The sequence below is a fragment of the Lissotriton helveticus genome, chromosome 12 (genome assembly GCF_964261635.1).
Source record: "Lissotriton helveticus chromosome 12, aLisHel1.1, whole genome shotgun sequence".
NCBI lineage: Eukaryota > Metazoa > Chordata > Amphibia > Caudata > Salamandridae > Lissotriton > Lissotriton helveticus.
Window position 1 is genome coordinate 862,836,744 of NC_136073.1, and position 21,488 is coordinate 862,858,231.

Sequence of the window (21,488 nt, forward strand, 5' to 3'; positions counted from 1 at the left end):
TGATCTACGGTCACCTGGCTTACGACGGTGATCTACGGTCACCTGGCTTACGACGGTGATCTACGGTCACCTGGCTTACGACGGTGATCTACGGTCACCTGGCTTACAACGGTGATCTGCGGTCACCTGGCTTACGACGGTGATCTACGGTCACCTGGCTTACGACGGTCGTCTGCGGTCACCTGGCTTACGACGGTCGTCTATGGTCACCTGGCCTACGACGGTCGTCTATGGTCACCTGGCTTACGACGGTGATCTACGGTCACCTGGCTTACGACTGTGATCTACGGTCACCTGGCTTACGACGGTGATCTACGGTCACCTGGCTTACGACGGTGATCTACGGTCACCTGGCCTACGACGGTCGTCTACGATCACCTGGCCTACGACGGTCGTCTACGATCACCTGGCCTACGACGGTCGTCTACGATCACCTGGCCTACGACGGTCGTCTACGATCACCTGGCCTACGACGATCGTCTACGATCACCTGGCCTACGACGGTCGTCTACGATCACCTGGCCTATGACAGTTGTTGGTTGCAGGCCACAATGTTTAGCTCTGAGGTGCAATAAAAAATATTAGTTGTGCAATACAATGGCGACGCTGTGTTTGACAAGAGCACGTTGGTGACGCAAGGAGTCAAGATGGGCACTGTCATCGCAGGATCTTTGGGCATATTACAATTTCAAAGAAAACACAGTTAGAGAGGCCCGCGGAGCAGTCTTATCAGCCCTCTCAGCAGCCCTTTAGGCCAGCTTACCAGCAATAACAACCACGTAGGACACCACCAGTGGCAGTCTACTCCAGGCAACCACCAAGGAGAAGGCAAGCAGCGCAGGCAAAAGACACTAGCAAAGGTACTCTGTAATTGTGGCTCATTCATTGTTTATATTTCAGCCACATGTTGTGTAAAGCCTGAGTTCTGGAAGTCTCATGATTTCCTCTTTTTTCTGTTAACATAATGTCCCACTTTTATGGATTTTAAATATTGTTGATGAAGTAAATTGACCTCCATTTGGAGTTTAAAGACATAGACCACATTGTATCTCTGTGTCTCACTGCTCGATATTATACCTCTTGAAAGGAACCTCTGTAGGTCTTTTTAGCCCTGGAAAGATTGTCTGAATTCTGTGGTCTAACGTGATGTCTGTGCATGCGCCTGCCTGATACTTAAAGCTGCATTTGATGAATTGGTGAGAAGTGCATGCAGTGGTGCATCCTGAACACTTTGAGGCATATGATTAAGGGCTCAGGGTGAAATCATTGTCTACAAATGGAGCCCTAAGCATGTAACGTAACTTTCCAAACAACATATGGATGGTGTGTTACGGGCTGGAATATCCATCACCTCTTAGGCCCATAAGTTCATCCTAAGTGCCTCTGATCTAGAACACAGTGGTAGATTTGATAGCTGTGGCTTAGCATCACAACTGGCCTTAATGCTGGCATCAATACTCCTTCCTGCACAGAGCCGCTTTGTCTTACATTGTACGAAGGAATGAAAAGGACCGTATGTGATTTGCTTTAATAGTTGGCGCAAGTGGCTTAGCCCGGTGTGCGCTGGGTTTGCTGTTGTGCTATTCTGGGACAAGCTTAGAAGGGATTTGAAATACACTTCTTACAGCATGCCTGTGGGTAAACTTCAATATTTGTTATCCATTTTGGGGCATCTTGTTTCAATTACCTTACATGTGCAACAATATACTTAGTGGAAGGGTAGCAGTCACAATATGGCTGTAGAAGTATGACAGGAAAATGGGTTATATGAGGACCCAGAACTGCTTTCAAGTTACCAAACTATCCCCATCTTCTTGTGTTTTGCGTTTGGGAAAGTGAAGAGACAGCCCAGTAAATGTTGAGCAAGGATTTCTTATTACTTGGCCTAGATTAGGTAATTCTTGTTTTATTCAAGTAATAGTTGAATGTAATTTGTATGTAGTAGGGTGCGTTCCCTGCAGTCAACAGCAGAGAGCGCCATTTCATTGCAAAATATCAGACCATAGAGCCTCTGTTGTGTCTGACAGCCCCTTTTGTGTCTTATCCAGTCTGAGCATAAACCAAACCATAAGCTGCAATGATTCCCTACATACATTGTTTCAAATTTTGGATAAGGGGCTCAGCCTTTTAAAAGTTAAGCGCAGTATGGGGAAATAATTTGTGATACATGTGTTATGTTCATAACATTTCTATAAGCAGCATATACCTATGGTTACCTGGTGCCAGCATGGAACAATGATGGGAGTTGAGAAAAGAAATTAAAAAAAGAAGCACCTGAATTTACTATAAAAGTATCTTAAACCAGAAGGCAGTACCAGGTTCAAACAGCAATTGCTCTAAGGCTACGTACGACTTAACATCCTAGACTAGGTGTGTTTAGGTAAAACTTAGAGATTAGTGGTAGGAAAATTCGACACCCTTGAAATCGGGTAATGTGTAAAAGATTTCCAAATAAATGTGATGAGGGACCATAGACCGTATTCTAGACCAGACTGAACTTTGAATGTGACTTGTTCTTAATTTGTGAACCAATAGAATGTGGGTGTGCAGGCCTAAATCTAAGGGCTCCTGTTACCAACAGCTGAGCCGTCGCAATAGTAATTCCTGGCATTGCCCACCTTGTCGTTTAAAAATAGAAGCATTTCCTAAAATAAACTTCAGATGGTTAATGCAAGAGGAATCAAGAGCAACTAGTGTCATTTAAGGCACTGTTCCTTTCTCCCTTTAACCTTTGTCTTCTCAACGATTAGAACCAGTTACTCCCAGATAGTGTACATACATTAATGGAATTTGGCGCCAGACAAGCTCTCTCCACTCAGCCATACCAATGACTCGGTGTTGTCGGTGTACATATAAAGTTGACCCCTCTGGACTGGATGAATCTCATGAGTAGTACAACGTAGCGATTCAAAATGTGTGGAAAGAGTGCAGAGTCATGATAGAGCCTCTAATGGTGAGAAAGCCTGCAACCTGACAGATTGGACACCTTTCATCAGGGAAGATTTACGCCATTCCCGGAAAACCTCAGTAACTCTCACGGCCTTCAGGAGATAAAATAGAATGCCATGGTCTACACAATAAAACGCCTATGAGAGAGCTAAAAGGATCAGTAAGTAAGAACTGTTGCCTTCTGCTGAGTGGCATCATAGTCCTCAAGGAGTTTAGATGCTGCAGGATGAAGGGAAATGGCCTAGAAAAAAAATATCAAAATTGTGGCGTTCATGTCTGGTTTCTTCAAAATTGGAGTGACTACAGCGGTCGTATATAGCCCCAGAATCTCGGTGATTTCCACCGAATCGTTCAATATTTGCTAGATCGGATCTACACTCTAGCCTTCAGTTGTTTACGGATTGAAGCTGGGCAGGGATCAGAGGGGGGAACCCAGACGTAAGAACGAGCAGAGTGAAAATCTTTCAGAGTGTACATAGCAAATGAATATAGTTTGCGTCTGTGGTGTTTGACTACTTGATGCACGGTGGTAATTACCAGACTCAATATCCAGCAGTATAGACTTTATTTTCTACAGAAAATGCTAATGGGAGAAGTTTGAGAACAACTTCAGAGGATGTGTTAAGGTACAAATTAATAAGATGGAGGGCTTACCTATTCAGTGACTAAGAGTGTAGATTTTCAGACAAGATTCCAGTTTTCACAATGGGCCAAAGTATGGCCTTTAGGGTGGGAAGGGTGAAAAGAGTTTATTAAAATCCCATGTACTCAGGTCACCTGGGGCATCAGAGAATTTATTGCAACCACCAACTATAATTATTTTTGCTGTGCAGAAAAAAGGCAACAAGCATTAGGAATTCCCTTTTACCAAGTTGGTGAAGGGAACCTTCCTCCTGCGCGATATCTCATTATACCAAAACATCCACCAAACAACTCCATCCACACAGAAAGCAACACTTTGTCTTTTGATTATATCCTCCCTATCTACTCATCTGCTTTGTATCCATCTCACCAGATTGGCTAGACCCTCATGCCAATGATATGGCTATTATGTTTTACCCATGTTGGGGCATTCCTCATTGACAAAGCATTTTACATTGCTAGTTTGAACTGTGACTGATGCACTCACCCTGCAGGTAATCTTGCATATGGGGGCCATTAATGTGAACTTGACGTGATCTTTATCACAATTCTAATCATATTAGTAGGTGGAATGATTTTCATTGAACATAAGTAGCTCTTAATACAGAAAAGGTTGGAGACCTACATCATTAAAGCCTTTAGATTTGTTCTGCTCTTCATTCCATTGCCAAAAACCTATCATTACCTCAGCATGGTCAGAAAGGAAGCAGGATCCCACCTTCAAGGCAGGCAGAATAGTCTTTACCGGGCCACCTAAGCAACGTGCGCATACCTGGGCCATTAGATTTGCACTTTTGTGGGGCACCCTACCAACAAATAATCCAGTGGGGGACACCAGCTCTTCAGAAGATCTCCACATTTCTGGCCTCCTCCCACAAAACATAGTCCTGTGTGAAAATAATTGGGTAAATAGTTTCATCTTTCAAAAAGCCCTACAAAATGTTCAGAACTCAAAATAGCAGTGGCGTTGAATGCTTCGGAAATTGTCCCTTTGTTTCTGCATTCAAGGATGATTTTTCTGCTCCCCATAGTCAGTTGCCTAGATCTATGGAGACACCAAATCTGCAGCTTAGATCAGGGTTCTCTTCCAAGTAGGCTTGGCACAAAGACTCTGCAGAGTACCTATGTGTTCCTCCAGGTGGCATGTGTTACTTAGAGCATCATCATGGTGGATGTGGCTACTGTATTTGAGGAGTTTCCTTTCACAAGTGAGCCTGTTAGGCCTTTAAGGAGAGACACTAGGTGCTACTCACTGAGGGAAATAATGTGTTCCCAATAAGATAATCAAGTGCTGGTCTACGTACAGAAGATTTTAAAGGAATATAGAAACTAATGTTTGATGGAAACTTTAAGATGAGTTGAGGAGAGGGAGAGATTATCATTGTGGTTCCTGGGGGTGCTCCTATCAAATATATGGGAGTCCGCTCACCTCCAAGGAGGAACACCAGTCTGCTCATTACATCAGAGTGTGCTATTAGCCGGCCTCGATTGCACGGTCAGCAAACGTCCTCCAATCCAGCGCTATTCTGCAATTGACAATACTAGACATTATGCAGCACCTCTTTATTCCTGTACAAATACTCATTACAACATGTGGGAAAGGACCTGACAAAATTTGATTCCGAAACCAAAAACTGCCACGGGTACACTTGGAATTCGCAGCTCAACGGAGTAATCCAAAAGCTTCAGGGAGATGTTATTTACATACTAAAGTTCCCTTGTGGTATCTCGGTAGAGGTGGCTTGGAAGCTGAGATCCATACATTCTTAAACACTGAGGTCCAATAATGGCTCCTCCCTTTCAGGCCATGATGGATGAAATACGAATACTGGAGTCATGGAAGAAATCTATAGCTACTTTGGTTTTACTAAAAGAATAGAGATTGAGGGTGGCATCTCCCAGTATCTCTTTAATTGAAAAACAATATCCTAATTTTGCAATAGGTTTTTATCTTGCATTAGTATGGGTAATGTGCGTATTAGCAAACTGTACCAGAGTTTGAATTTATAGAGACATTTTATTATATGGGCATTGCCCATTTAGCTATAAGACACGATAAACTCCTGGTTTTAGGCGACTTAAATCTCCATTTTGAGGACCCCACGCACAAGGAAGCAGCTGAGTTACGCCTGGATTTGCAGTCATTGCATCTGAACTTGAAATCTTGCTCTCCCACACACCAGCAAGGAAACCTACTTGACCCGGTGTTTGCTAGTTGGGAGGAAGTTGAGGTATTGACTCCGCTCCCTGTGCCATGGTCGGACCATTTTTTGCTACCTTTGTAATAGAAATGCCCGCGAGCGAGAGTCAGAAGTGGATAATGAGTAGTTATCCGTGTAGGATGTGGGAAAACTTTGTACAGGATAACTTTAATAGAGAACTGAGTGTGGGTGGCCCGCCAGGAGGCTCTGACAGTGAAACTGCCTGTGAAAATCTGGAGAGGCGTATTTCTAACGCCCTCAACTACGTGGCACCGTTGCTCCTGAATAAAGCTAGGGACAGAGGGCATAAACCCGCTCCTTGGTTTACCCCCGCCTTACAGGAGGTTAAAGCAGACTGCAAACGTTTGGAGAGGCAGTGGAGAAAGGGATTTCGGACCCAGGATAGACTGCTATACAGGGAGGAACAGAGGAAGTACCAAAGCTTGTTAAGACGGGCTAAAGCCACGCACTATAAGGCCAGAATTGGGAGGGCTGAGAATTCCACAAAATAACTTTTTTAAATTGATAAGGAAATATCCTCCCTTGCTAGTACAACTGTACTAAGCAAGGGCTCTGTGGAAGAGTGCAATCGGGTGGCAAATTACTTTTCGCAGAAGGTGAGGAATATCTACTCATCCTTCTCAGGAAATCTAACTAGTGGGGCTGATTTTGAAGAACAGCTGGGAGAGAGTAAGACAGGGTTGAGATTGAACAACTTCACGGTTCCCCCTCCTGAGTCCCTAAGGAGTATCTGCCTTAGTGTAAAATCCGGCTCTCCCAGAGATCCTGCTCCACCTAAAGTGATGGGGGAAAGCTTGGATATTATTGAGCCGTTTATCAGACATGTGTTAGATACCTCATTTACCTTACACACGCTGCCAGTTAATTGGAAACGAGCTATTATTCTGCCAATTATGAAGAAACCGAATGTTAGTCACGATACACTAGAAAATCTGCCACCCATCTCGCTTTTGCCATTTCTGGCTAAGGTAGCAGAGAAGGTGGCTAATCAACAACTTATAACTCATTTGGAAGACGCTAGTCTCCTACACCCCTCACAATCGGGTTTTCGGGCAGGCCATTCTACGGAAACTGCCCTACAACGGGCCACGGAAACCATCAGACAGGGAGCCGATGCGGGGGACACCATGGCACTGATTATGTTAGACCTCAGTGCAGCGTTCGACACTGTGGCACATTACACCTTGCTACAGTGTCTGAACAGAGGCGGTGTCTCGGGTCCGGCCCTGAGGTGGCTAAAATCTTTTTTTAGTAGAGCGCAGTTTCCAGGTCAGACAAGGTACCCACTACTCCAATGATATCAAACTGGAGCAGGGAGTACCCCAGGGCTCTTCCCTTAGCTCCACCCTGTTCAAGATATACATGTCTCCTTTGGCGGAGATTGTACAGGCTTTTGGAGTAGATGTAGTTTCCTATACTGACGATACCCAGCTGCTCATTTCCCTATCCCAGGCACCAAAGGTTGCGGCATCCAATTTCAGAGCATGCATGCAGGAGCTTGCCTCCTGGATGGATAAGAACTGCCTAAAATTTAACGGCAGCAAGACCGAGGTGCTGGTGGTGGGTGGTGACACCTCAAGCTGGACCTCGGAATGGTGGCCTCAGAGTCTGGGCCCTACCCCTACACCTTGTACTGAGGTAAAAGATCTGGGGATTTGGGTGGACTCCACTCTCTCCTATGACGGACATATCCGACGCTTAGTTGGGAAATGTTTTGGAGTATTAAAAAAATTGCGGAACACATTGGATGGCTAGGAAGACGATGATACATGCTCTCATTACATCTCGTCTTGACTACGGGAACATACTCTATCTGGGGACCACGGCTAAGGGCCTGGGGAGGTTACAGGTTCTACAGAATGCTGCCGCACGGCTGGCTCTTATGCAGCCCAGGAGGGCGGCTTAAAAAAAAGCCCTTGACTCGTTGCACTGGCTCCCAGTTAAGAAAAGAGTTATGTTTAAGACTCTACTTACCTGACATCGTATCTCTTAGAATGCGGGTCCGGCATATCTGAGAGACCTGATTACCAGGTATGTTCCAAGAAGGTCTCTCAGATCCAGCGGGACTGGCCAACTGGTAATCCCAAAGGTAAAGAAGGCGAAAATGGGAGGTCGCTTTTTCCGGGTCCTGGCAGCTCAGAACTGGAATAAACTCCCTTTATCACTTAAGCTAGAAAGCTCGGAAGCTAAATTCAGAAAGCTGCTTAAAACATACTTGTTCACCGCATAGTACAATTGGCCCGCTGATGTGTATCTGCCCTTCCTCTCACTTAGCACGGGGACACGCCGAGATGGCGTAACCATGCGCTTTATACATTTCTTAATTATTATTATTATTTAAGGTTGCAACCACAATTAAAGCAGCGTGTTCTTAGAAAACATTGGACAGGCCAAGGTGAGAGTTCATTTGGGCTCTAGCAGAAATAGTTGATTTAGAAATGACTTACAATTCTGAGATTAGGGCAAACGCTACAGGATTATCCTAGGAACATCTTTAAGGACGATCGTAGCCTGTCGTACAACAACATCATTTCTTAGAGTTCTCGTCAAAATGAGACCGTTCAGAAAAAGATGAGATTTCCTTTTGACTCTATTAAAAATAGGTGTTTTTTACGGGAGTTTCCAAATTTCGATCAAGCTGCTGTACGAGGAGCGACCTCGGTTAATCGCGCCACATCATCTCATTTCATTGTTTCAGTAAGTGCTAACAGTGGTTAACCACTTCCTCCAGTATTCTTTGCATCAGTGTCTTTTGCCTACGAATAGTAGTTCAGTTCTATTTTTATGTTACTTAGGTATGGGAAATTATACCGCTATTATACCTCCTTTTTTTTTTTTTTATAACCCATGTTTTATTGCTATTGTGATCTTGAAAAAATCTCTGTGTTTTAACCTTATTCCTAATTTATACTTTGCGTAATTTGGAATGATGGTGTAGTGTGATTGTAGTTTTTTTTTTTAAAGAAATCAGGCTTTTTCAACGTTGAGCTGTCTCATATTGCATGTCATGGGTCTGTTGTTACTTTTTCCAGTTCTCCTAATTGGTGGTTTCCAAAACACGAAGGGAGGTATTTTTTGTTGTACAATCTTCATATGAAAACAGAATCCATAGTCTTCCTCGTGCAAACGGTATCCATGATATGTTAACATTGCTAAGTGAATAGGCGTGTACCATTTGCAGTCTGCTTGAATATGTCCAGAGCTGAAAAGAGGCTGAGTTACCCTGTGCCTGTTTGCTGAGAACAGCTGAGAACTTAAAATGTTGCCTGAACTAACTGAGAATGCAATGTTGGCATCTTAATTTAGGCTTTGAGAGGCAAATACACTCCATACACAAGGGTTCGGGTAGGTCTAACACTATCTAGTTCCATTGAAATAGTTAAACATCAGTTGTTCATATAGCAAATAAATATATATGCCGTTTGTAACCACTCCCTATTGTAGCAGATGTATGCACTGAGAAACTACAGCGGCACCATAAAATTGATTAGTGAAGCCATGAGTAATATTCTGGACATGTGGATTCATGGCTACCTGTCACATCCTCAAAAAGGCTTCTGAGAGGTACATTATGAATAGGCTACTGCAAGGGGCTTGTCGTAACATCACCTGTACTATTGCTGGTCGTAGAATATATGGATGACTGCTATTTGTAGCCCTAGCATTATGGCTTTGCCTTGAGCACTGCTGTTTGTTAAGTGCTTCCAATACCAGACCCTAGATTTAATGTAGGCATGCCATGTTGTTGCATTGTCTTTAACATGCATTGTAAGACGTCAGTGATTTCTATGTAGGGGAAATGTTTTAATGCGGAATGGCTCTGTTCATAGACCGTCAGTGGGTAAATATCAAAATGTCTAAAAGCCATGTTAACAAATGTTTTGACTGCCAGTCCTGGCTGACTTTAATGCTAATTGTTTTTATTATTCTTCAATTCGTGCAGTTTTACCCAGCAAATTGATAATATTGAGTTTATTTGTGGTGCATACTGTGTACACCAAAACACGTACAATTCCTGCACATAAGAAGGAAAATTTGTATATGCATTTCAGGGATAGCACTGTGACTCTGAATCTGACGAGCATGCGCCGAGATATATATTTTCACATAAGGAAACAAACATCTAATATTTTCATGTAGGAAATATACATGTGTAGCGATGCACTTGTGGAAATGTCACATTAAACCTCATTTATACTTTTAACCATTTTATTTTTTTCTCTTTTTTTTTTTTCAACAAGGAAAAGCTTTTCCCTTTTCACAATTTTGGGGGTGTTTCCCCAATGTCACCCGGAAAATGAATAACTCTTCAAACTCTTTCAGGTTGGAAACTCCCTACGAAGGGTTTGTCAATATCAACAATCATGCACATGTGTGGTTTGCTGATGTCCCCACCATGAAACGCCCACAAACCTGTCCCGTGAGTAGGAAAGTTCACAGTGCAGGCAGAATTGTTTGAGCAACTCTGCTTAGGGGAGCAAATTGACATTCTGTCAATCAACAAAGTTTATTTGCATTACTAAATAATGGCATATGAGCACCTAAGTGCCACTTAACTTTGAGAATCAGGACCTAGAAGCCCATTCTGATCTTACATTTTCCTACCATTTAATATTTTTTATACTAATGTTTTTAGCGCGTCTAAACGAAATGCCAAGTTAAAACACGAAAAGGTATGGTCCTCACAGCTAGGGAGAGCAGTTGTTATTTCATTTATATGAAAATGAAGAACATATAATTAAAAGGTCTGCAGGATCTACTGAGCACTACAATTATGCCAAAGACAGCCACATCTTTTTGCAATACCAAGGGACCACAAGCATCTGCCATTGTCTTTTAGCATGGCACTGCTCAACATATTGCTTATATGTCCCAAGAAAAGTAAAACCTCCGCCAGTGAATAGTCACTCCGTTGCTTGAAGAGGACGTCGTGTTTGATTTTCACCGGTAATATTGTGCTTGTGATGGGATGAAACAAACTAGCGACACCTGGGCTTTCACTGGCACCTTCGCCGCCTGACCTGAAATAAGAGCAAATGACCACACCACTAATTTTTCTTATACTTATTATTAAACGCTGCAACGATTGTTTTATTTTTAAAAATGCTTTAGAATGTAGGACTATGGAGCCCACAGACACTGCTAATAATTGGCAAATTATTTTCAGTTTATTTTATTATTATTATTATTATATAGGGTGGACTCGACCTGAAGGTATTGAACTGCTTTACATGAACACCACTTACATTACAAACTTTCACATACATTTTTTTTTAATGCACTGGGCGATTAAGTGATTTGCCCAGAATCATAGGATGATGAGCCGACGCCAGGACTCAAACCTGGTTTCCCCTATTCCAAAGTCGGCAGCTCTGGCTGTAACGCCACATCCTGTTCCAAGAAAAGTGCGACTTCCCCATAAGAACTAACCGTCTGTAGATTGTATCACTTGTATTAGTGCTAGTTAAAGCCCACTCCACCCTTCTGAACTTGAGGCCTCAGGCTTAACCCGCAGGCGTCTACAGAAACGGGCTTCCTCCCGATGACCACTCGTGCATCCAGGTGACAAACTGGCACCAATGACTCTCCTAGTTGTGCAGTTAAGCTTTGTGAGCCTCAAAGGTGGTCAGTGAGTCCTAGTATGCCCTCCAAAGACCAGGGCACTTGCATCCCACTGATGAGTGGGAGGCCTGTTTGCATCACAGTGTGCTGCATGTGCAATATATGGCCTGACTATGCTTTCTATCCGCATAATGATGCGGAAATCAAAGCCACTATTTTGCTTTGGGCAGATATACAGCAGGGCAATCAAAGAGCTTGTGCCTTTCACCTAACTCTCATAAATACCACCCTTTTTCCACTCCAGTACCACGCATGCTTCACCCTGCTCACAGGTAATACATTTCAGTACCAGCCATCCAATGCAAACGTTTAGAAGTTGAAGTACACTTATGGTAAAAGAGGGCAAATACTGTGACACAAGGGTGTCTTCCCTTACTAACGAGGACCAATTCTTAAACCAACGTCCGTAAGGTGCCGGACCCTGCAACTCAATACCCTATTTTGTGCAAGTCACACTTACATGATTTTCTTCTTGCGTTAGGATGCTGTTCACCAAATAACTGATGTATTACTTTCACATCTGATTGCTTTTTGTATGATTTTCATATTTTACGTCTTTGTTTTTTATGTTTTAAGACTATACACGCAGAGCTCTCTAAACTGGTGAAGAAGCACACTGAACAGAAGAATGTGGAGTCCGCCATGTACAAGAAGATGCTTGGTACCACCGGTAGTGACCCTCCTTCAAGTTCCAAAGAAAAGTCATGGGTACGAACCATGTATTTACTTACCTCGTTTTGTGTGCCACCACTAGTATTGTTGTTGGCTATCTTAGAAGAAGTTAAAAGTGTTTTAATACTTTTCCCTAGTGCAATCAGATGAAAATGTTCACACTCTGATATCCTTCACCTTTGGTTTGCCTTTGTAGTTACGGAAATCTTGTGTTATACTCTATATAGAAGCAGGGTTAGGTCCCGTTTGGGCAAAAGTAGTTAAAGCCTCTTAGTCACCCAATGGAAGAAGAATAAAAACTGAAAATACTTGTGACAATCTACATTTCACAATGCTGCATCTACTTATTCAAAGATCAAGCAGACTGTGGAATATGCAGTCTTGCTCTCTGATACTACACCTGCAAATAGTTACGGTATTATAAGCCTTTCAGATTGCTTTTTTTCCTTATACTCTCTCCTTTGGAAGAAGCCGTCATCCTGGATTTTGTCTAAAACTGCCCCTGTTTGCTCAACCCCTGAAATGAGATTCTATTTCTTTGAAATGATATTAATAACATGCACATATTTGTGGATTACCCCACCCACTATGGTCTACTTGTGGATAAAGAGAATGAAAACTTTTCCCCATAAAGTTGTGTATTAGGCTTTTGGGTTACTATCATGGGGAAGTTCATGTTGCTTGTGCTTGTTGATCACTGCACATCTTAGTGCTTCAGACCAAAGCATATTAAGGCACTCTGGACAACAAGTCAGTTTGAACACAAACCAGAGTCTACTCCAAAGCACTAACCATTACCAATCTGAAATACTAGACACTGTAAATTCGATTGCCATGCATGACTTCAACCGGTATGATTGAGGAGGACCAGATTGAAGATGAGATGGGCATCGATATTTGAGAGGGATTGCGTCTACGTACACAATTTTGAGAGTTCTATAGGATAGGGTGTAGGACCAGCTCCAGAACAAAGAGGGAATAAATTACCATTGGCAGAAACACATATCCGAAGCAAAGAACCAGCAGACGTGAAGCACTTTGTCTAGACAAGCGGATTCTCGTATACTTCTCAGGAATACTTTATTTTTGGTCTGCTTTACAAAATAGTCTTAATTTCGGGAACTGCATACTGGAGATGCTTTGGAGAAAATGGCATGCGTGTTTTGCCTGGTTAGACTGCAAAGTTGTTAGCACAGCTGCAGTCTTGAGCCATCCTTTTCAGAAAGTCACCAGCTGACTAATAGTGAAGGATTACCAAAGATGAAACATCTGTGATGCGAGATAGAATGTGTTGGCCAGGTTGATGCTCCTCCTCAGGAGTGATGGGGTGTAGCCCCGCCTGCTGCGAGCTCAGCAGGCAAACACAAATAAATAAAATGGCATGTCAATGCCATTTTATTTATTTGCCACTGCACCGGGTCGCGCTGTGTCCAGCGCGAGGGTGGGGCCGGGCCGAATCCTGAAAATGCGGGATGATAGCACTGGTCTACAGTGCGCATGTAGGATTGGCCGGCCATCTTCCGACTGCCAGCCTGGCGAGCACTGTAGACCCAGCAATCCAAAGGCTGTAAAACAACCTGCGGGTTGCTGGCCCTGGCCTTTAGCCCCAAAATGAGCACAGGGTGAGCCTGCTCCCATCAATCCTGGAGCTGCTTTCACTTGAGTAGCTCCAGGATTGGTTGGAGTTGCATTCCACAAGCAGGAATCCTTCACTTTCCTGCTTGTGGACAGCAAAGAGAAGTACTTCAACGGTCCGGCTTCCGCTCCCGAATTTATAGTGAGTTGTGCGCCTTCACCCGTCACGATTTTTTATTTAAGCTACCCGCCGCTGGTCTTGACAGTGTATGGCATGCACAGGAGTAGTACCTACAAAAGCGGAGGCCTTTCAGGTTTCAGCCTTGATTGTTCTGTTCAGGTTGAGCCTCTGGATGTTAAATGATTCTATGCAAGGTGTGCATGCTAATCTTATTATATACAATGTAGAAACATGTAAATATGCTACAGACTAGATGAATGTATTCTCATTGTCATGTGGGATTCATCGTTTCCGTGGTGTTGGACATCTGTTCTGCTGCTGCAAGAGTGCAAAGGGAGGTCAGAGCTTAACATCGTTTTAGCCAGGCTGATAAACCTTCATTTTGTGTCCAGGCTGTTACAAAAAATGTGAATCCGTTTTTAATACAACTTTTCACTTTGCCCCCGTTACATCCTTTACATAGAATTATGCCTCCAGTTGTTCTAGCTATCAAAGTACGCCTACAGATCATGCTAATTCAATTTAAAGCAGTATGTCAATATCTTCAAATTTTCAGAAGTCTTCTTTCGCCACGTCCATCCATATCACCCATGATGAAATAACTTAAATTTGATAACGTTAGTCAAATAGTTATGTTTTTCTTTATATTAGGCAGAGTAAAAATGCAGCGACTAGTTCACCACAATTATATTCTTTATATTCGGTTTAGCTTAAACCTTGGTCCAAAACGACTGCAAACCGTTTACTGAAAAACAAGTTTAAGGTTCAGTACAGAGGATAATGGTATAGATGCACTCTCACTGGTATCTAGCTGACTCTTTTTAGGAACAAATGTGAAGGAAGATATTTGTCCCTAAAAAGAAAGCAGAGAAAGAAAAAGAAGAGTGAGATTGGCAGTTTTAACCCGTTGGTTCCCGTAAATGCTCCAACACGGTGTAAAAAATTGAGGACCTCCGACCATGTAATAGTACTGTTTAACAGCTCCAGTGGGGCCCCAGAAAATAATGCTCTGAATTGCCCCATGATTTTCATTGACTGTTCTCTGTATGAGAAGTGAGTGATTTGTCTTGAATGTGAACTTTGAGTTCTGCAGTGAGGAACCGCAGCTGCACATTATCTGTAATGCAGGAAATGGCTGTCATTAGTGCTACTTTAAAGTAATAACGATTTGAAAAAAGATAGTCTGCGCTCTAGTTATCCTATTATTTGTTATGCAGCGCCAAGTAGCAGCTCGTATCCCTACTAGACAGTTTCAAGATGAAAATGCGACTCTCTATTAATCCCTTCATGCCAAAATATTGGAGCAGCTTCCCTACACACATCGGCATCATCCTACTGGACCAGTGAACCTTGCTTACACCATGCAGCATGATGGGCTGCAGCAGGTGTCCTTTCAGCTTTCTTGCCAGTTTTTGCCTTTGCAGCTTTGAGCACCCAGAACCACTCTTGCTTGCACCACAGCAGGACAATTAGTACCACTCATGCTCTGTCATCAGCAGTGCACCAGTACAGCAGTCCTGATCTTACAGCAGAAGTTCATCGAGTACTCGTCCTTCTTTTGCAGCAGCCGTGCAACCAGTCCAGACCTGCCCTTATCGCTGCAGTGCAGCTATACCCGTCTCTCTCTTGCAACAGCAGAACATCCACTTTAGAGTCCTGTTGTTACAGCAACCATGAACAATATGCCAGCGCCTTCTCAAACAATATTAGAATATGAGATCTCTGCTGGGATAGATTCAAATACTACTGCACCAGCAATATTATCTTATTGGACAGACCGTAATATTTGTCAAAATCTGTTATTTCACAATGGTTTGCACATATACTCGCTCACCCATAAATCAAAATATGTGTCTCAGTGCAGCATGTTCCAACACTGTTTATAACAAATTTATTGGGCAAAGTTCCACAAAAACAGTTCAAGCACAATTTCTCCTTGTCTGGCTATGGTGTTCGGCGCCTGGCCGTGACACTCCGAGGATTCCCATGAGTGACTTGCTGTAAGCGCTCCATTGACATGTGAATTGTCCTGTGTCTAGGCTGTATAGTCCCACACACGGTTAAGCACGGCGCTCTCCATTTGGAGGTCAGGAAAACCGTTGTCAGGGAGTCTGTGGGCACTTGACCTTGTTGTTTCCTCAGGAGGCCTTCAAAACGTAGGCTGATATGCGTGACGCGCGTGTAGGAGCACGACAACTTATTTTCAAGGATACAAAGGATTACAAGTCTGGAGGATATTGTTTGGCAACATTTGGACTTTCATGGACCTTCAAGGCAGGTTGCCATGCTACCGATAGGCAGACCATATGTTTAAATTGGAAAGTGGACTCCTTTGTCTAGACTGTTGAACGACAAGGTGAAAGTATGCTTTTGAACTATTTTTGTTTTTGTGGCGCTTATACCAGTAAATGTGGAATATGCGCTATTGAGACAGATATTTTGATATATGGGTGAACGATTGAGATGGAAGTTGGAGATGTAGAAAGTTAAAAGGAAAGTTTGAATCAGTGTTTTATGGAATGGCTACTGTACTGTTATGCAGTATTATGATGTGCCTGTGCTAAAGATGTTGTATGAAATAATTCACAAACTTTAAGCAAACATTGTTCAGCTCAGCAGCATGTTGAAAGCCTGAAAGGCATTCAACATGCAGTTGTAATCAAAGGCCTAAAGAAGTTAAACCAAATAATCACAAACCTGGGGTAACTAATTTGGCTCCCCGCCCAAGACTGCATCATCTCTTCAAGACATGTGCATCATTTACAAGGCAACCAGAACTAGCACCCCTGCATAACCGGCTTAGAAATTAATCACCACATGCAGACCGCGACACACCAGAAGCCAGGACCTCACCAGACTAGAAACACAAAACTGAAAAAGTAGAGAAATCTAGAAGACAAACCATTGTATCTTCAGTTCCAAGGTCTGCAACAAAGTCCCCCTCAACAACAGAACTGCCTCAATCTGTCTGCAATTAAGAGAGGAGCTGGAGCCTCACCTTTTCTGGGACTCATTGGCTTTGACCTTAATTGTGCAATCAATAAGGTCAAATATTGTAAAACTTTAATTTATTTGTCAATTACATTTGTTTATAAAACTGTTACATTAAAAGGCAAATAATCAGATGTTTCATCAATGTGACATCAATCTGCCCTTAGAACTAGAAAGTTAAAAAAGGAAAATAAATAAAAAGGGAACTAAATCATTGGGAAAATGGCATAACCTTGATTACATGAAATCAATTAATAGCAGAAGAAACATTTAAAATAACAAGCAATAAAATCAGTTATTACCTATTTACTTACCTTGCAGAATGGTCATACAAGCAGTTTTGAAGCTGCCTCCATTAATTTAACAAACCATTTGGGGCACTCATCCTTCTTACCAATTGAACAACCTGGGCACATGTGCCAACGCCAGACGTATTAAACATAGGCCATAGTCAAAAGCTAGGAACATCTGCCAGATATTTAGTTTTATAGATACTGTGTTATCACAGCCTGACAGTAGTTTCTTTCCAGCCTTAATTGAATTGACAAATGAGGATCACTCTGAATCTCAGGCTTATACATTTGTGTTTTATGACCCATGAAAAGAACCTATAAAAGAGAACCCAAGTTTGATAGAAAGATATGTACCCATTACACATGTTTTCTTGTGAATTAAAAAAAAGATCATCCGCATGTTTTCTTGTGAATTAAAAAAAAGATCATCCAAGATTGTTTTTAATTTGAACAGATTGTTGACATTTATTGTAAATCTGGTTAGGTGTTATGTATGTGTCCTATTTATCATAGGTTTCCAGGTATTGTGCCTCTCGTATTCCCAACCAGATGGTTAGAAAGCACTCTGATCAAGTTTTCTTAAAATCTAGGCTTGTATAATAAGACCACATTTCGGCCTGACTTGTGCATGAACAGTTGATTTGGGTGTACTAAAAAGCTCACTAATCTAGCTAGCTTCAAGGGCCAGGGCTTGCACTGTAAGACCAAATGTATGTGCAATTTATGCTTGAGCTGTTGAACTGGCTAGCCCAAACAGCAGTCTGAACAAGTTGCATTGAGCAAAGTTCATTCCTATCTGAAATTTACCCGGGAACGCCTCGGTCCCATAACAGAAGGCAGATATCAGTTTATCTTGGTGACTGAGAGGGCGTGGGCTGCGGAGGATCAGAGATTTCCTGAGAAAGAAAGCACAAAGCAGAAATCAGTGACTGTCATTTATTTGAGGCAAAGAGTAAGAGGTGAAGCGTTTAAAAAAAAAAACAGACTGTAAAAGGCTGGCTTGGCATATCATTTTCAAGTGCATCAACAGAGATTGTGATTTTTTTTAATACTGTAAACTCTTCAAATACTCTACACCAGTCACTTTATCTGTTGAAGTAGTATAACTACATGGTTATTGTTTAGATGGTGTTTCCATTGAAAACACATTTTGTATTTGTTTCTAATGTTTGATCTCTATGGGTGGTGGTGTTGCACAAACATTTGCAGTTTTCTTACTCAGTAAGCAATGTTTTGTCCTGCCTAGTTTGGTGAAAATCCATCCACATGGGGAAAGAAATTAGAGGGCCTTGTGAAAAGGCGAATTATGTCACATTTAGCTCCAATAGGCAATTTTGCTGGCATCTGCAGCCCTGATTGCTGAACGGATTAACACCAAACTTGTCATGAAAGTGGAACGTCACCCATAAGGCGATTCTTTTCTTTGTTTAATGTAAATCATCATAATAAAGCTTTATTCTGCATAACCGCCAAAAAAGTACATAGAAAAGATAATGGAATAGTATAAAACAATCAAAACCAAATAGTATAATAAATAAAATACTATCAGTACTAATGCAATAAGCACAATCCAGGCATATTCCATGATCAAATGTTTGACCCCTTTAAAATGATTACTACCCCGTCACATCTGTCTTACAGTTCTAAAAACAAAGGTAATCAACCGCAACAACCATCGAGAGGCTAGCCTTTTTTGCCTGAACCTCCACATATTCAGCAGAAAACGTGAGACGGCAAATACAGTAAATTGTCTGACATCACTTATACTAATTGCTGGTCTACAGTCTCTGATCCCCTAATTGCGGCATAGCGGTAGGATCCACTTTCTTCTGAACCCAGCCTAGGTCAGACAAAAAATTACAACATGATCAATGTAAGCACCTGAGGACAAACTGGGTAATTCCCATCTGTCTTTTTGGGTACATACTGCCACTTGGCTGTGACTGAGCAAAGAGGCAGGATCCTAAACGTAAATTTTATATGTAGACTTTTGGCTAAGGGAGGCTCAATCTTGTCTAAATATCCTTCTGTAACATAATCATCTTTAAATTCAAGGAAGGCAGTAGTGAGGAGGCCCACCCTAGCATGACCTAAAGTCAAATTGTCTATCTATCATCAATGTGAACCCTTAAGTAATTCTTTCAAAATCCCAGGGTCTTATGCAGGGGTAGACCAGAGATGTCAGTCGGCATTGGACAGACCTAAGCCAGGGGAATTTAGAAGCCAGAGGCAGTCTCATGACATTCTCCAGGCCTTGCGGGTATGGAAATCGTTCTGGGGTCGCACAGATCCTACGCCAGTACAAAATTGGTCCAAGGCCTAAGTGGGTGTTAACAGGAAGATTAGTGAGGAGTTGCAAAAAACAATTTTCGACTTTCTTCAAACTTCTTAGATCCTTGTAGCCTCAAAGTTCCCCTCCATATAAAGTTGCCCCGAGGGCTTGAAGATTATGCATTTGGACACTGGATGTAAACGAGAACCTCGTTGAGACCTTACAATGCCAGTTTGATGTCAATTTGTTACTTGGTTTTTGAGATAGGCATTTTAAAAAGTTCCCAAGTGGGCTTCAAAGTATTAACACTCTTGTATATGTCTGCTATTTCAACCTGCGAGCCCTGACTTGAGAATCCTGTAGTCCCCACTTTGAATTATTTTATACAAAATGTGATGGCTGGATTGGGCTGAAAAAGTATTTTCTCCCATCTTGAAAGTCGAAAATGTACTCCAAGTGACACGTTTCATGCTGTGAAATTAAAAAGCTATTGGGGCAGGTCGGCTACCTCAAAGGTGACCAACCCAGGGCAGTGTTCTGGAGTATCCAGACATGTTGAAAAAGAAAACAAATCTAGAGCAAAAATAGCCATAAATGGCATATGGCATTCACAGGATTTGACTGTCATTTTGTGCCTGTCTCCGTTCACTTTTGGTTTGCAAGTTTCAGGCAATGTGTTAAAAAAAGCACAAGCAAAGTCAAACTCTAAAATAAGTGCATGGCTTTGTTTTTAAGTAAGGAGGTAAAGTGCAGGGCATGGATATTGAATTACGTACCTATTTCTAACATCAGATTTGTTAGAACTTTGCTCCCTCGAACATCCCTATTCATTGGAATTGATATTTGAGAGCTCCAACTCTTGTTTAGTGCTCTAAGGCTAAGTTGACACTGTACAGATACCTATAGATAGATGCATGCCTACAGCTGTGGGCTTATTCGTGTCCAGAGAGTTATGTCTGACCATGGGTAAGGGTATTCTTTCTTAAATATTTTTTTTAGTCCGCTAATCGAGGTTAGTACCACCATTTCCCTCAAACATCCTATTTCTCAGCAGTTATTGCAGGGATAATATATTCTGTTTCAGTTCAGATATGCTGTTGACGGTGTTTGAAGTAGCTGAATCGTAATTTAAAAAAAAAAGTTTTTTGCTGCTGTCATATTTTAAAGATAGACAGGTACCCAAGTTAAGACACCACAATTTGGTGGTTTATTTCTGCCATCATTGTTGCAGCTTTTGTCCTCAAATGTATTCCATCTATGTTCAATGAGGGACTTTCTCTGGGATATGTGAGGAAAAACGACACTGCTTATTTGTGTTGAAATTGGTGTTAAAACTTAATCATCTTCTGTGATGATGCTGAGGGGATATTTTAAACAACATTATAGCTTTGATATGCTTAGCCTCTGCAGAAGACACAAACTTCCATCAATATAACGTTAAGCTGACCACAGTCTTTAGAATCTGATTTGTTTCTACTCAACTCACAGGGATCATAAAATCTCTGATCCCAGAAGATGCTTAAAATCTGATATGACACCTCTCGAGGGGGTGTTTAGGTATGGAATGGAACGAATAATATTTACTTGTGAATGAGTATAGTTGTCGTGCCAGAGAATGTGAAGTGAATATGCATTTGTGTGTTCTACTTTAAGGACCACCTTCATATACGTGGACCATCAAAACATGATTTCTTTCTTTCCCAGAATCATCAAATTATGCAGCGGGTTTAGCTCTTCCCTCTTTGTTTTATATATTGACTCTGTGTGCGTTCGGCTGCAGTAGGTACATTTGTTATGTTTTAGCTTTGCACAGCATGTGTATGGCAATAATAGCACATACTACTGAAGACACCACTGAAGACACCATCCGCCTGATGAACACCATCCACTTAGGATCGCCAACCGACCCTTGCCCCCACCGCATTTTCAACAAAGCAGACTCCATTATCGCACCCCATCTCCGAGACGTCATCAACTGCTCCCTCAACTCCGCTACCTTCCCGGAAAGCTGGAAACATGCCGAACTCAGCGCCCTCCTGAAGAAACCCACAGCAGACCCTACTGAAATT

At 42.1% G+C, this 21,488-nt stretch overlaps 1 protein-coding gene across 1 annotated transcript in view; it reads left to right on the forward strand.

Moving 5' to 3' along the window:
- The window catches only part of FKBP8 (FKBP prolyl isomerase 8), an 80,588-nt gene that overhangs the window by 40,540 nt on the left and 18,560 nt on the right, over positions 1–21,488 (forward strand). The window contains exon 8 of the mRNA XM_078670329.1: positions 12,012–12,143. Coding sequence (XP_078526455.1) covers positions 12,012–12,143 — 132 coding nt within the window. The remainder of the gene's footprint in view (positions 1–12,011; positions 12,144–21,488) is intronic.